Below are 15,565 nucleotides of genomic sequence, written 5' to 3' on the forward strand. Positions count from 1 at the left end.
ATGAAATATGGGTTTTATACCACTGCATAGTAGGCATTAACGGCACCCAAAACATTCCCTATAGATGATGGGAGTACAGTTTCATATAAAAGATCAATTAGGATAGAAATTCTGTCCCCAAAAATGTAATGCTATCGACCAATAGCTATGATGTGTACAACAGTGGACATTATGCTCCACATCTTAATTTGAAATGGACTCCTTTTTCACATCATGGTGCGTGCAATGTGCACCTATTTGAGAGGGATATACAGTACCAGTAAGACATTGTTTCTCCTACGAAACAAGTATCTTCCTAATATGCATTCATTATTTTGAATCAGGAATACAGTTTTCCTAAAGGCACATGCATAATTTGCATCTATGGAAAATATTTGTTATTGGTACTCTAGCGGACACTAAAGCATTTCAATAGGTTATTAGATATCTCAAACTGCCAGTAAATGCTACTACTTTTTAACAAACATCTTAGGATAAGGGGCCACTGAAAGTTTTTTACAGCACAGTTATCCACGCTGTTTCTTGATGGAGAACACCTATAATAATGTCTTGGAGAACCTCTAGATAGCTTACTACCGCCTCGACCTCGTTGAGAACGGTCGCTCCCTTCTGCCCTCACTGACTCCTGCCTAAAGCTGCCTGGTATCGTGTGCATTGCGCTGCTGAGCTATCCTAACGCCTGAAGTTGCTTGTTGCACTGTATTTTCACTTTAGCCTGCATAGCGCTGCTGTCCTCATTAAGCGCTTGAACGTGCCTGCCTGTTTATGCGCTCGACTGTGCCTGCATTTGTTCACTGTTTTGAAATAATTTTGGCAATAACCTCAGCATTTTCCCCCAACCCGGTATGCACTCGCGTTGTAGCCGCCATTTGCTGTGTTGTTGTTGTTTTGCCCTGAATCCGCCCCCTCCACCACGCACCCGCCTCCCATCTGATCCTCCCTCCCACTAAGAGTGTAGGCTCACCCCTGTCCACCATAGCGCTGTGACCGCCTCGACCTCGTTGAGAACGGTCGCTCCCTTCTGCCCTCACTGACTCCTGCCTAAAGCTGCCTGGTATCGTGTGCATTGCGCTGCTGAGCTATCCTAACGCCTGAAGTTGCTTGTTGCACTGTATTTTCACTTTAGCCTGCATAGCGCTGCTGTCCTCATTAAGCGCTTGAACGTGCCTGCCTGTTTATGCGCTCGACTGTGCCTGCATTTGTTCACTGTTTTGAAATAATTTTGGCAATAACCTCAGCATTTTCCCCCAACCCGGTCTGCACTCGCGTTGTAGCCGCCATTTGCTGTGTTGTTGTTGTTTTGCCCTGAATCCGCCCCCTCCACCACGCACCCGCTTCCCATCTGATCCTCCCTCGCCCCTCCCACTTATGACAGATGCTCTTGCGCGCAGCGGTCGCGCCGAAGGTGCGCCAAAGGTAAGCCCGTCTACGCCCGTCCGCGCCAAACCCGCGCCCAGCGCCAGACCCCCTGGCCCCCGTCCCACCCACCCCACCCGCATCACATACGACGCCTCCACCCTCTTAGCCCTAAACCCCGGCCGTTCCTCCAACTGCGTCCAAGCCGCTCCTGGAAACATCCATGGACCCTTCTCTTGCAACTCCTGCAAGTTCGACGGCACCAATACCTACTCCTCACCTTTGGACACAAAACAGCTCTTTGACACAAACCACCTAAAATGCATCCTGCTCAACACCCGCTCGGTCCACAGGCACGCAATCGACCTCTGGTATCTACTTGACACCATCTCTCCAGACGTCGCCTTCCTAACAGAAACATGGATGAACGCCACATCAGCCCCAGACATCACCATTGCCATCCCGGAAGGCTACAAGATCATCCGTAAGGACCGTACCGACCAAACAGGAGGAGGCATCGCTATCGTCCATAAGAAATCCATCCGCATCTCAACCAGCTCAGACATCAGTCTCGCTAACGCTGAACACCTTCACTTCCAGATCCACATCGACCCCAAGACCACACTCAGAGGCACCCTCCTCTACAGGCCACCAGGACCCCGTGCACAATTCAGTGAGGACATCACGGACTTTATCACCCCACACGCCCTCCCCTCCGAGGAGTACATTCTTTTGGGAGACCTCAACTTCCACTTAGAAAAGAACAACGACCGCAACGCCACCACCCTTCTGGACAATCTCGCCAACCTCGGACTCAAACAACTTGTCACTACCCCCACCCACACCGCAGGTCACACACTCGACCCTATCTTCACCTCCAGCAAACATGTCTCCTTCAGCCACACCACAGCTCTCCTTTGGACGGACCACAGCTGCGTTCACTTTACCTACAATAAGACCACAACCAACAACCATCCTCAACCCACTCTGCGAAGAAACTGGAACAAAATCACCATTGACCAGATCTCCTCATCGCTTCTTCAAAAGCCCCCCGCCCACTCCTCAAACCCCGACCAAGCAGCCATTAACCTCACCCAATGGCTATCCAACAGCGCCGACATCCTAGCACCGTTGAAAAAACGTCAAATCAAACCAGGCAGCAAGAAGGCCTCCTGGTTCAACGATGATCTTAAGAAATCTAAGAAACTCTGTCGCTCCCTTGAGAAGGCCTGGAAAAAGGACCCAAACACCAGCACCAAGGACACCTTCAAAAACGCCACCCGTATACACCACCAACTGATCCGGAACGCCAAGAAAGCCGCTTTCAAGAACCGACTAGATAACAACGCCCACAACAGCAAGGAATTATTCAACATCGTCAAGGAATTTACCAACCCCTCAGCCAACTCCAACGACATCACCCCCTCTCAAGCCCTCTGCAACTCCCTAGCCTCATTCTTCCACAACAAGATCGCAGACATCCACAACAGCTTCGACAACTGACCCGAAGACCAACCCACCCAACCCTCTGCAGGACCCCCACCCCCCTTGAACATCCTCAATGACTGGAACCCAATCTCCACTGAGGACACCATCCGCCTGATGAACTCTATCCACTCAGGATCCCCCACTGACCCATGCCCTCACCACATCTTCAACAAAGCAGACTCCATTATAGCACCGCACCTCCGAGACGTCATCAACTGCTCCCTCAACTCCGCCACCTTTCCGGAAAGCTGGAAACATGCCGAACTCAGCGCCCTTCTGAAGAAACCCACAGCTGACCCCACCAAACTCAAAAACTACCGCCCCATCTCGCTCCTTCCATTCCCGGCCAAAGTCATCGAGAAAGCTGTCAACAACCAGCTTGCCGCCTTCCTCGAAACCAACAAATCCCTCGACTCCTCACAGTCCGGCTTCCGAGCCAAACACAGCACTGAGACCGCACTCATCGCAGCAAACAGACGACATTCGAACTCTGCTAGACAGCGGAGACACAGTCGCCCTCATCCTCCTCGACCTCTCCGCAGCCTTTGACACAGTTTGCCATAGCACCCTAATACAACGCCTCAGAAACATCGGAATCCAAGGAAAAGCACTGGAATGGATCACCTCGTTCCTTGCCGGAAGAACTCAGAGAGTCCGCCTTCCACCATTCAAATCAGAAGCTACCGAAGTCATCTGCGGAGTACCACAAGGATCTTCACTCAGCCCCACCCTCTTCAACGTATACATGAGCCCCCTCGCGGCCATCGCTCGCCAACACAACCTCAACATCATCTCCTACGCTGATGACACTCAACTGATACTATCACTCACCAAAGACCCTATCACCGCCAAAACCAACCTACATGAAGGAATGAAAGAAGTAGCCGAGTAGATGAAGCACAGCCGACTAAAACTGAACTCAGACAAAACAGAAGTCCTTATCCTAGGTACCTCCCCCTCCGCCTGGGATGACTCTTGGTGGCCAGAGGCCCTTGGGAAAGCACCCATCCCGACGGACCACGCACGGAACTTGGGTGTCACCCTGGACTCCTCACTCTCTATGAACAGACAAGTCAACGCCGTCTCATCATCTTGCTTCAATATTCTTCGCATGCTCAAAAAACCATTTCACTGGATCCCCACCGAAACTAGAAAAACGGTCACCCACGCACTGGTCACGAGCCGCCTGGACTACGGAAACACCCTATACGCCGGTACCACCGCAAAACTCCAGAAAAAACTCCAACGCATCCAGAACGCCTCATCCAGACTCATACTAGACATCCCACGTAAAGACCACATCTCTGGACACCTGAAAAACCTCCACTGGCTCCCCGTTAACAAGAGGATTACTTTCCGCCTCCTAACCCACGCACACAAAGCACTCTACGAACTTGGACCCGAATGCCTCAACTCACGACTTTCCTTCTACACCCCCTCCCGCCAGCTACGATCCTCCAACCAAGCCCTTGCAACTGTACCTCGCATCAACAAAACCACCATGGGAGGCAGATCCTTCTCCTACCTGGCAGCTAAAACCTGGAACTCACTTCCCACTCACCTTCACCTCACTCAGAACCACCTAACATTCAGAAAGCAACTTAAAACCTGGATATTCGACAAGTAATTCCCCACCCTTCCTCAAGCGCCTTGAGACCCTCTGGGTATGTAGCGCGCTATATAAATCATTTGACTTGACTTGACTTGACTACAATCCAAAGCTTGTATAAAAACATGGCTGCTTTTAATTCTGAACTGTAATGGAAGGCAGTTTTAGAAGAGATGCTTGCTAGTAAAAGGGATTAGCCAGGATGGTTTGATGAAGAATTGAAAGAGAGATGTGTACATGAACATGTGCAGTGCGAAAAGAAGCGTGCATCTATCAAGAAAACCGGTGGGACCAGTGGCTGGGACAGGACAAAATATGTATTTAATAACTTCATTTTTTTCTGCTTTGTCTTGTGTAATCTCTTGGTCTCTTATGTGTGGTCATTGGTTTTCTCTTGCAATATTCAGCTAGATAGTTGGTAGCCCTATTCTCACAATCTCTGACCACTAGCTTATGACTTGAAGTGAACCATATCACTGCAGAACCCCAGGCATCTTACCTCGAAGTTTATCACCGACTGTGGGATCCTGGACAGATTTGGGGATTTTCTTCACTACTGTCATCTTCTTGTTTTCTGGCTCCGAAGCAGTGGACAGCATCTTTAGTTGAGTCTCCTTCTTTTTTTCTTCTTTTTCCACAAAGCTGAATGGTTTTTGGGTGGAAAGCAGGTACTCACATCTTTTCTGGATCTCCACACTTCTCCGGGCCTCATTTTGCTCCTTCATCTCTTCGTAGAGTGGGAGATAAACATGAGCTGGAACTGGCAGAGCGCGGAACTGCCTCTGGCACTCTGCTTCTTCCAGGGTCTGTTGCTCCATCCATGAGCTGCTTATGTCCTGAAGAACAGAGGTGGATCTCATGTTGGCCTTCTTCTGAGCCTCTCGAAGGGTCATGTTGAAGGGCTTAGGGACTGTAATAGGTGAAGCCCAGGCTAATGTTGCCGTTTTAGATCTAAGATAAGCATTTTGATCAGAGTGTTGATGGTTGTTTTTTTCAGAATACTCAGCAGACAGGCCATTCAGCGAATCAGGTCGCAGGATATGACTGGATCTATATCGAGCACAACAAATTGGCACAAATGAAAAGAAAAACAAAGAAATGTGTTGTTTATATAGTGCATTGAGCATAAATATTGAATCAACATGCATAAGGCAAAAAAGCATGAGGCTCTTTAGGGCTGCTATGGCTTCAGACCTATGTGCTATTTTTATTAGCACTAACATTTGAAGGGCTTTAAGTACATTTTGGATATCAGTACATGGTACCAGAAGATGAGAACTATGCTCCAAGTATCTCAGAATGAGTTGGGACAGACTTGCATCAATATATAAAAACAAATATTTTAAAAGGGAACAGGAGTAAAGGATAGATGTATCCAATGATTTGATCTAGAAATCCAAACCAGAGGATGCACAAAGAGATGAACTAATGGGAAGGAAATTCTGCTAACAGTCTGCATGGAGGACTTAGAGTGTAAGTGAGGTAGGCATAAGAGAAGTATGATAATAGGAAGAAGGCACAGACAGGCAGAGGACAACAGTAGACAGGCTAGCAAAAGGCAGTGAAAGAATAGATAAAAAACAGCATTGGAGGCATGTGGAACATACAAACAAACTGAGGAGAGAAATAAAAAGAGACCAGGTGGGCATGTTTAAGGAAGACCAATATAACACAGACGAGTAAAGGGGAGAGGAGGATCAGGAATTGAGATAGTGTACCTGACAGCACAGGTAGGAGAATACACACATAGACACACAGTTACAGATGCACACATGACATTCCTTAGGAAAAGCTGTAACCCACAAATCAGTACATGAAGGAGAAGGCGCTGTAAAAAAACAGATTAACAAGAGGGAGAATGAAGAGTAGAACACAAAGGTGAGGATAAAGGACATTAATCTTCTTAGTGCTTGAATGTAGTATGTGTGACTCCTAGTCTCTAGCATCGGTGGATCTGTTCCTGTGAGAATTCCTGGTACTCGTGGAAGTTTTCTTGCTACTCAAAGTTCTAAGTGCAACACGTTTTCAGACATTCTGACTCTAAATAAATGCAATGGGTGTCTTGTTTGGGGTGGATGTGTGATTTCAGCTGACTGGTAGCATGCAGAATACATCTGTATGCTTGATGAGCTGTGGGCCCAGAAGACTCTTGTTCTTAGGGAATCTCTGTGTGAAGGACATGCAGCCTTGGATATTGTGTTGGTCACTTAAGGAATCTTTAAAGACACTCAACTAGTTGCATGTCTACATAGTCGCGGTCTGCAGAGTTAATTGAACACATTTTAGCTATCCTCTTGTTGCTTGGCTAAACAATCGTAGTAGTTACATGGAGTCAAATGGCATACAAGAGGAGCTTGTTGATACCTCTGATACCTCAGAATAAAGCTTTTTGTAGCTCGTCACAATAATCAGTTTTTTCTGTTTGTATCAATGAAAAATAATATTCTCTGCCTCAGGATATGTAAACATGGATGGGCTTGCCTATGTGTAGGGTGAGAACTTGCACTGCTTTGCCTAATTGAGGGCGAAGTCAAAGGAACGTTATTGAGTGTATAGCAAGAAAGGAGGGGTCTTAGGGTGCAATCTATCACAGAGCAATCACAAAGGGCAGCATATTGGGAAGAAGTAGCCGCAGAAATAAATATTTACGGGCTTGGAGAAGATACAAACTCAAATTTGACTGACCCAATGAGAAAGGACGTACTTTTTTTTAAGATATGACAGAGAAGCGACTGGTTCAATGTGCAAATCAGGTAAAGAAATGTTAGCACGGTCTGAGAGTGTACAGATAGCCCACCATTTGATAGCACCTTATCCTACACGGTATCCTTGCACAACAGGACCACCTATGCTCCTTTCAATGGTGACAGTACAAGTGGTCAAGCTATTTAGGCATCAGCCTCAACCTCAACCTCAACTGTGCAAGAAGAGCCAGAGAAAATGCAGATTGTGTTTTAAGGAGTGACTGGATTGGCCCATTGACCACAAAGACCCATTTAATGCTACATACAATCCTTACTTGTAGGGTCCCATAACTAAGAAGGGACCAATTGACCGCACTGTTCCATCATCGGCAGGATCCCTGATTCTTACACATTGTCTATCGCTTGGTGTTTGTTACCTTGTAGCCTCCTGGGATCCATTAAGTCGGCTCTGGTTCTCTCTAAAGAATCTCTCAAGTTCTTGATCCTTTTCTGCTGCCTCTGCCACCCCTCCTATCTGGGTCTGGTAAAGTGTGCCGAGTTCCAGAAGGGACTGGCTGTTTTTGATCTTAAGGGCCTGCAACTGGCGATAAAAGTTTTTGCTGCTGGCGGCATCATCATCCTCTTTGGGTTGCAGGAAGTCGAGAAGATTCCCCAGTCTCCCTGGGGGTGACCCAGCAGAAAGGAATTCATCTTCTGCCTCAGAATCCGAGGTGGCTCTTGGGGGGAAAACCTGCATGAAAGAGAAAATATTACTATAGGTGTACAGAGTGTTTCAATCAAGCAGCACCTGCGTCACAATTACAGTTTAAAAGTAAGTATTATTTCTTTTTCAGATATGCTTGATTCCCAGTTCACCTGACCAAGGCCCACTGACTTTGACTGGAGTTAGTCACTTATTTAAAGGCAGAGAATAATCCAATATTAAGAAAACGCCCCTCATGGATAGTGCTGAGCGCTTATTGTTTTTTTTTTTTACTTTCAGACGTGCTGCAGAGCAGCCACACTGCTGTACAACATGGATAATAGATATTGACAAAGCCCGTAGCTCTTGCATAGGCGAGACTTATTGCAAATGCGTGTTTTATTTAAAAGACGGAGTACTGCCACTTCTCTGCAGAAATGTAATAATTTTTTACGGGAGACAGCTAAACTGCTCAGTAGGAACCAGCTACACTGGTGGTTAGAACTTGTGTTCGGACGGTAATGTCCCCTGCATGGTGCCTAGTCATGTTCTCTGCCCCAAGTGCATGACTGCATGTATCTGGTATTCTGCTTTTTTATTTATCTGCCCTTGCCTCACACGAATTCTAGTGTGTACAGAGAGGCCTAGGCATGCCCCTTGAAATGAGTGAAGTCCTGGGCCTATCCTGTGACCTGTAGCGGGTGCATCATTGTACTAGACATTAGACTACTGTCTCTATCATTCTGTCATGGGTTTAGCACATGGAAAGATGGTGGCAGCATAGTTTTTTTTTGGGGGGGGCAGACTTTATCTGTGTCACTGGAGTGGAGGTGTAATGGCCCATTTGTGTAAAGTTCCTCTTCTATGAGCTTACCTGGATACCAACGCTAACAGCCCAAGTGTATGCTGTGTGATTGTGTGGCTGTGAGGTACTTGCATGGTGTATATTAGTAAGCCAGAGTAATGGAGGCATGTGGGAACCATTCATGCTACCCCAAGCCTGACTTGCTTCAAGTTTGGAAAGAGGAGACACAGGCTGTTTTAGAAATTCAATTAGCCTTTTGCTGAGCAAGGAGCTGCTGCTTCTTCTTCCTGTAGCCCTGCCATTTAGTAGATAGGGAGGGTGAAGAATGGGACTGCAGTTTCTGTAGCTCAAGGTGAAGGGGCCCCCCATAGATGAGGAGGGCCTTTGTGTTTTCCCTTATCACTCTTCCAATGTGGTTGTTGACAATCCAGCATAGAAAACCACCCACACCTCTATGTGCCTCTATTGTGAGTTTTCCAAGCTGGAGGCAACCCTGCTATGAGAAGCATGATTTTACACAAAGGCTTTGTCTACAGAGGAACCAGGAGACGACACTTGAAAGAAGAACAACCAGAAACAGGTTCTGAAAGTGCAGACAGTGAATCCACATTTCATGCCTGCTTTCATTGTAACAAAGTATGACCCACGGATGCACTTGTGGGTCCAGCTCCAAGTATGACCAAGGAAGGAAATAATATGCAGAGCATTCAAAGGACTGCTATGTTACCAAAGCACTTAGTAGCCAGTCTTCCTGCTGAGACAGGGAATGAGCCTTCCAACTCGCAGGAAAAATGTCTTTCCAGGAGCTGCATGACCCCAGTGTTGTGGGTCTGCAGAAGACTATGAAGAATGATCTATGTGCCCCAATTTCAGAGGGACCTGGACCCTCCCCATCAATTCCAATCCAGAATCGTGAAGCTGAAGCATGATCGGAGCCGCTGAGCCCAAATCATTAAGCTTCGATTTGACCTGAGCAGCTGTGCCTAAGAGCGAGGTCGGTGTGGGAAGCCTGACCTTCTGCTTGAGCCTGTGTATTGCCACATCAATCCAGATCCGAACAGTCCAAGCATAGATGCACTGAGCACCCAAAAGACCAACTATGAGAAAAACAGCACTTCACTGAATCAGGGCCAGCTTTAACACTGGTGGCGCCCGGTGCGACAATCACTTTTTGCGCCCCCACGTCCCATGACCACCTTCTCGTATTCTCACCCTACCACCTGCAAAAGTGCCCCTCATTTCTCCTATCATAAGATATTGCTAAACACAGTGCCGCTCTGAGATCACAACGCCCCTCTCCACAGGTCAGCGCCCAGTACCGCTGCACCAGTCGCACTGCTCTAACGCCGGCCCTGCACTGAAAAGCCACAGACAGCCCGGAGCAGCCACATCATTGCAGATGCGACCACCAAGGAGGCGGAGAGGAAATGCAGTCTCTGGCTCAGTTCTAGAGTACAATAAAGTAACTTTTCTTCTCGACAGTCAACCACTAGGTTGGACAGTCATTTGTTATACCAGTGGTTCCCAAACTTTTTAGACCTGTGGCTCCCTTGACCTAATTGGCAGTTGGCCGTGGCTCCCCACCATTTTTTTTTACTGGTGGGGGGGATGTAAGCCTGACGTCGGGAGTACTTCTAGTTTTCTCCCTAAAATTAATTGGGATGAAGGAATGTAAAAAAGACAAACTACAAGCCCAAGAATGCACTATTAACAGCTAAAAAAGAGCCAAAGAGCAGCTATATGTATGCCTGTTCTGTGCATTAAAGGGAGCTTGCATTGGTGCAACCTCTGCTGTATCTGTTTTATGGTCAGTTAATGACAGTTTGTGAAACTTTCAATTATGAAAAAGCCTGCTAAAAGCATGTTCTATTGATTCCCTCATCCGTTTTGTTCTCCTGCTTTGCTTCACTTCCCCGTTTGATTCTTTCACACTTTGTTTTACCCAGTGTATTCCTTCTTCCACCTGCTGCTTGTCCTAGTTCTCTCAGACAAAGTCTTGGTGTCACTTTTAGTTTCCTGTATGTCTCATCCCTCTGCCGCACTCCTCTTCCCAGAAATAAAACACATGTGGCCCAGACTGGGGTGATTTAACAGTCTCTCTGATGCCCAGTTTGCTGCAGTCTGAGCTGAACTTATATCAGCGCTGCGATGTCTCGTCCAAGGTAGAAAGGAAGCGCTAGCTAGTGTAAGAAATAGGGTTGTACCAGTTCCAGATAAGGTACTGATACTCATTTAATTTGGGAGGTCTCTTGTACCATACCTGAACCAAGAAGGTGTTGCAGTATAAGACTGCCACAAGAGAACTGCTACATTTTCCAACTATTTTAATATAAATGAATGTGCATGCAATATGTTAATCTTGTATGCTAACAAGAAAGATCAATAACTATATATTGACATGAGCAGCACAATCTCTCTGAAAAATGTATTGAACAACCTAGCTAAACAGAGTAAACAGCTTCAAGCATCACAGAGTTTTGAGATATAAAATAGAGATTTGAAGTTTAGCCTTCCTTAAGCAATGAAGAAGGAATAGAAAATAATTTTCTTTGACTGAAGATGATTTGCACAGAGGAGCAGTCTCGTTTTGGAGCTGGTGACTACAGTCTCCTATTATCACTAATATGGAGAAATACACGGAGTGAAGAATGAGAAGCTGACCGTTTTTTTCAGTTTTATTACATGATTCCTGTCTGGCCGTGGCAGTGGAGCAGACTGGGCCTGGGCAATTAATCATGGCTGCAATACGGCCCCCTATTTCCACAGCGAGTTTGCCCACTGGAATTTCAGGCTTATGAAATCCAGTGCTCGTTTCTTCACATGAACAAAGTGCGAGAACAACAGCCAGCATAAATAACTAAAGTGCTGTGTGAAGATAAATGATAGGATACCAACAGATTATCTGGCGCTCAACCAAATTAGTATCAGGGTTACAGTATAAAAATTGCAGTAAATTGGTGCCTCTAAAGGAAAGATGCGTATCCAACATCTACAGCTCTCTGTACCACTGTACCACCGAACCACCGCCCCCCACAACCACCCTCCGCGCCTGGACCCCGATCAGCACCGAAGACACCGTCCGCACGATGAACTCGATCCACTCCGGATCTCCTACTGACCCCTGCCCTCACCAAGTCTTCAACAAGGCCGACGCTGTCATCGCACCCCACCTGCGAGACATCATCAACACCTCCTTCTACACCGCTACTTTCCCGGAGAGCTGGAAGCACGCCGAACTCAGCGCTCTACTAAAAAAGCCATCAGCCGACCCCACCGACCTCAAGAACTACCGCCCCATCTCGCTGCTCCCGTTTCCTGCAAAAGTCATCGAGAAGACCGTCAACAAGCAGCTGGCCGCCTTCCTCGAGACGAACGGATCACTCGACATCTCGCAGTCTGGCTTCCGGGCCAACCACAGCACCGAGACCGCCCTGATCGCAGCCACTGATGACATCCGAGCACTGCTTGACAACGGAGAAACAGCAGCCCTCATCCTCCTAGATCTCTCCGCGGCCTTTGACACCGTCTGCCACCGAACACTAGTGGAGCGACTCAGCAACGTCGGAATTCAGGAGAAGGCACTGGAGTGGATCATCTCCTTCCTCGCCGGAAGGACACAGAGAGTCCGCCTCCCCCCGTTCAGATCTGAAGCCACCGAAGTCATCTGCGGCGTCCCTCAAGGCTCCTCGCTCAGCCCAACCCTCTTCAACGTCTACATGAGCCCCCTCGCAGACATCGCACGCCAGCACAACCTCAACATCATCTCCTACGCCGACGACACCCAGCTGATTCTCTCCCTCACCAACGACCCCGCCACCGCCAGAGCCAACCTTCACGAAGGGATGAAAGAGGTAGCCGAATGGATGAAGAATAGCCGCCTGAAGCTGAACTCGGACAAGACGGAAGTCCTCATCCTGGGATCCTCACCCTCCGCCTGGGACGACTCCTGGTGGCCCCCCGCCCTAGGCAGCGCACCCAAACCAACAGACCACGCACGCAACCTGGGCTTCATCCTGGACTCCTCCCTCTCCATGACCAGACAAGTCAACGCCGTCTCCTCGTCGTGCTTCAACATCCTACGCATGCTACGCAAGATCTTCCGGTGGATCCCCACCGAGACCAGGAAGACGGTCACCCAGGCCCTCGTCACCAGCCGTCTGGACTACGGCAACTCCCTCTACGCCGGAACCACCGCCAAACTCCAGAAGAGACTCCAGCGGATCCAGAACGCCTCAGCGCGACTCATCCTGGACATCCCCCGTCGCAGCCACATCTCCGGACACCTGAGAGACCTGCACTGGCTCCCGGTCAACAAGAGAATCACCTTCCGACTCCTCACCCACGCACACAAAGCCCTACACAACCAGGGCCCAGGATACCTCAACAGCCGCCTCAACTTCTACGCTCCCAAACGCCAGCTTCGATCGACCAGCCACGCCCTCGCCGCCGTCCCCCGCATCCGAAGAGCCACCACAGGGGGACGGTCCTTCTCCTACCTCGCCGCCAAGACATGGAACTCCCTCCCGAACCACCTCCGCCTGACCCAGGACCACCTCGCCTTCAGGAAGCAACTCAAGACCTGGCTGTTCGAGCAGTAGCGGACCCCCCCCCTAGCGCCTTGAGACCCACTGGGTGAGTAGTGCGCTATATAAATGCATTGATTGATTGATTGATTGATCTGTTGAAAGCGACAAATTCTACATTATCCTCTGAGCACACATAGTCCATTCTTGTTCGTAACTAGAATCGATATAGGGCAAGAGTCACGTAAATCATCAAAAATGCAAATTGAAATGTCCATAAATCAAAAGTTGAAGTTCCTTGTTGTTTATTTTCTTTCTTCAATATTCAAGAATGATGGTACAACAGCCAACACGTATTTCGTCGTGTACAGTATAACACACTGACTTCTTCAGGGCTGTAACCAAATGGATATTAATCACAATTATTACACGTACTACGTGTGACTTGGGATAGAGGGCAAGTAAGTTTTAGCCACCTTCTCCATGGTAAAAGTAGCCCACTAAGTGTGTAGGTTTAAGGTAAGAAAAGAAAATTTAGTCAGTTCCACTCCATTAGGAATTTACACCCTTATTTTGTGTAAGAAATTAAGACCCACAACCAAGAAATAAAGTAGAGAAGTCTTATATATTGGGTTATATAACCTTAAGTATTCACCTCCATATCCACAGTTTCTCAAAATCTGAGATTGTCCAATTCACAAGTTGAGTTGTATCTCTAAAAGAGAAACCTTAGTATAAGCAAATAATCCAATGTATCTAAATAACACAATAAATACTTATGGAGTATCTGGATAAGAGGTATTCCCCCGGTTCCAGACAAAAAAAGAGAGAAGGATACCCTATCAATTTAATTTTTTTAAAGCGTCACCAAATATTATTCATAAAGGAAGAAAATTACCTAATTTTTCTTCTGTTCTTAAATTTCACTAACCAATTCTCTTTCGTTCCTTTCAATATCATGAGACAGCAAAAGTCTGTAGGTAAATATACATATCAGTCGTACTATTATCACATATCGTCAGTGTAGTAATAGAATTATTAACTACGAACAGACTTACCCAGTAATGAAAAAACTGGGTTTAGTATCTTGACATCGTCATTAATGCGTTTGTCCTCATAGCTGCAACAGTAAGTATTACTTATTATTTACTTACGATGAATCTAATTGGCTATATCTGAGTACCGTGAGTAAAGTGAAAAAGACTCACCATCCATATAACTTATACTTACAGGGGAATTTCATATATTATCCAATTTGTATCTTGCACCTCCTACGTAAAAGCATTGTATATATTAGGCAAGTTCTACATTATCTTATCGCAAATTCGATTCCACATTAGTATGTAGAAATAGCTCACCTATTCAGTAATTCTGTTCACCTACACGTCCCCTTCTTTTAAGTAATTTGCAAACCGTTTTTACCCTAAAATATGCAGAAAAACGTCGCTATAAAAATGTATCCTTTCAATATGTAGAAAGAATATATAAAGTCAATTATATACACTCACCCACAGTAAATGTGTAGCAATTTCAGCTGCGGAGGTCGTTTATATTACTTGGTATCAAATTTCAACTATAAGAGTAAATATGAAAGAGTAACTTAAGTCAATACCTTCTCATATTGCAATAGCATTCCAATTTAAATTAAATTGCAGTACTGCTCACATGGCGCTTGTGCGAGACGCCGTGAGGAGAGAGCGAGGATATTTGCTGCTCGTAACAGAGGTAGATAAGATTCTTTTGACGTGGAGTAATCTGAGCTACATAATTTAGTCGTTACAATGGATTTTGTAACACTGCTTTAAATTTTGAATAGGAGGAAAACTTATCTACAATTGGAGGTCCTGATGCTACTGAGATAATGGATCTTTGGTGAGCAGTACTGCAATTTAATTTAAATTGGAATGCTATTGCAATATGAGAAGGTATTGACTTAAGTTACTCTTTCATATTTACTCTTATAGTTGAAATTTGATACCAAGTAATATAAACGACCTCCGCAGCCGAAATTGCTACACATTTACTGTGGGTGAGTGTATATAATTGACTTCATATATTCTTTCTACATATTGAAAGGATACATTTTTATAGCGATGTTTTTCTGCATATTTTAGGGTAAAAACGGTTTGCAAATTACTTAAAAGAAGGGGACGTGTAGGTGAACAGAATTACCGAATAGGTGAGCTATTTCTACATACTAATGTGGAATCGAATTTGCGATAAGATAATGTAGAACTTGCCTAATATATACAATGCTTTTACGTAGGCGGTGCAAGATACAAATTGGATAATATATGAAATTCCCCTGCTAAGTATAAATTATATGGATGGTGAGTCTTTCACTTTACTCACGGTACTCAGATATAGCCAATTAGATTCATCGTAAGTAAATAATAA

At 46.2% G+C, this 15,565-nt stretch overlaps 1 protein-coding gene across 1 annotated transcript in view; it reads right to left on the reverse strand.

The window, feature by feature from the left end:
- FAM161B (FAM161 centrosomal protein B) overlaps nt 1-15,565 on the reverse strand; it is an 87,324-nt gene that overhangs the window by 62,363 nt on the left and 9,396 nt on the right. The window contains exons 2-3 of the mRNA XM_078659866.1: nt 7,575-7,888; nt 4,953-5,503 (exon numbers count right to left, since the gene is read on the reverse strand). Of these exons, the coding sequence (XP_078515992.1) occupies nt 4,953-5,503; nt 7,575-7,888 (865 nt within the window). The remainder of the gene's footprint in view (nt 1-4,952; nt 5,504-7,574; nt 7,889-15,565) is intronic.

Source organism: Lissotriton helveticus, chromosome 9 (assembly GCF_964261635.1).
Source record: "Lissotriton helveticus chromosome 9, aLisHel1.1, whole genome shotgun sequence".
Lineage (NCBI taxonomy): Eukaryota > Metazoa > Chordata > Amphibia > Caudata > Salamandridae > Lissotriton > Lissotriton helveticus.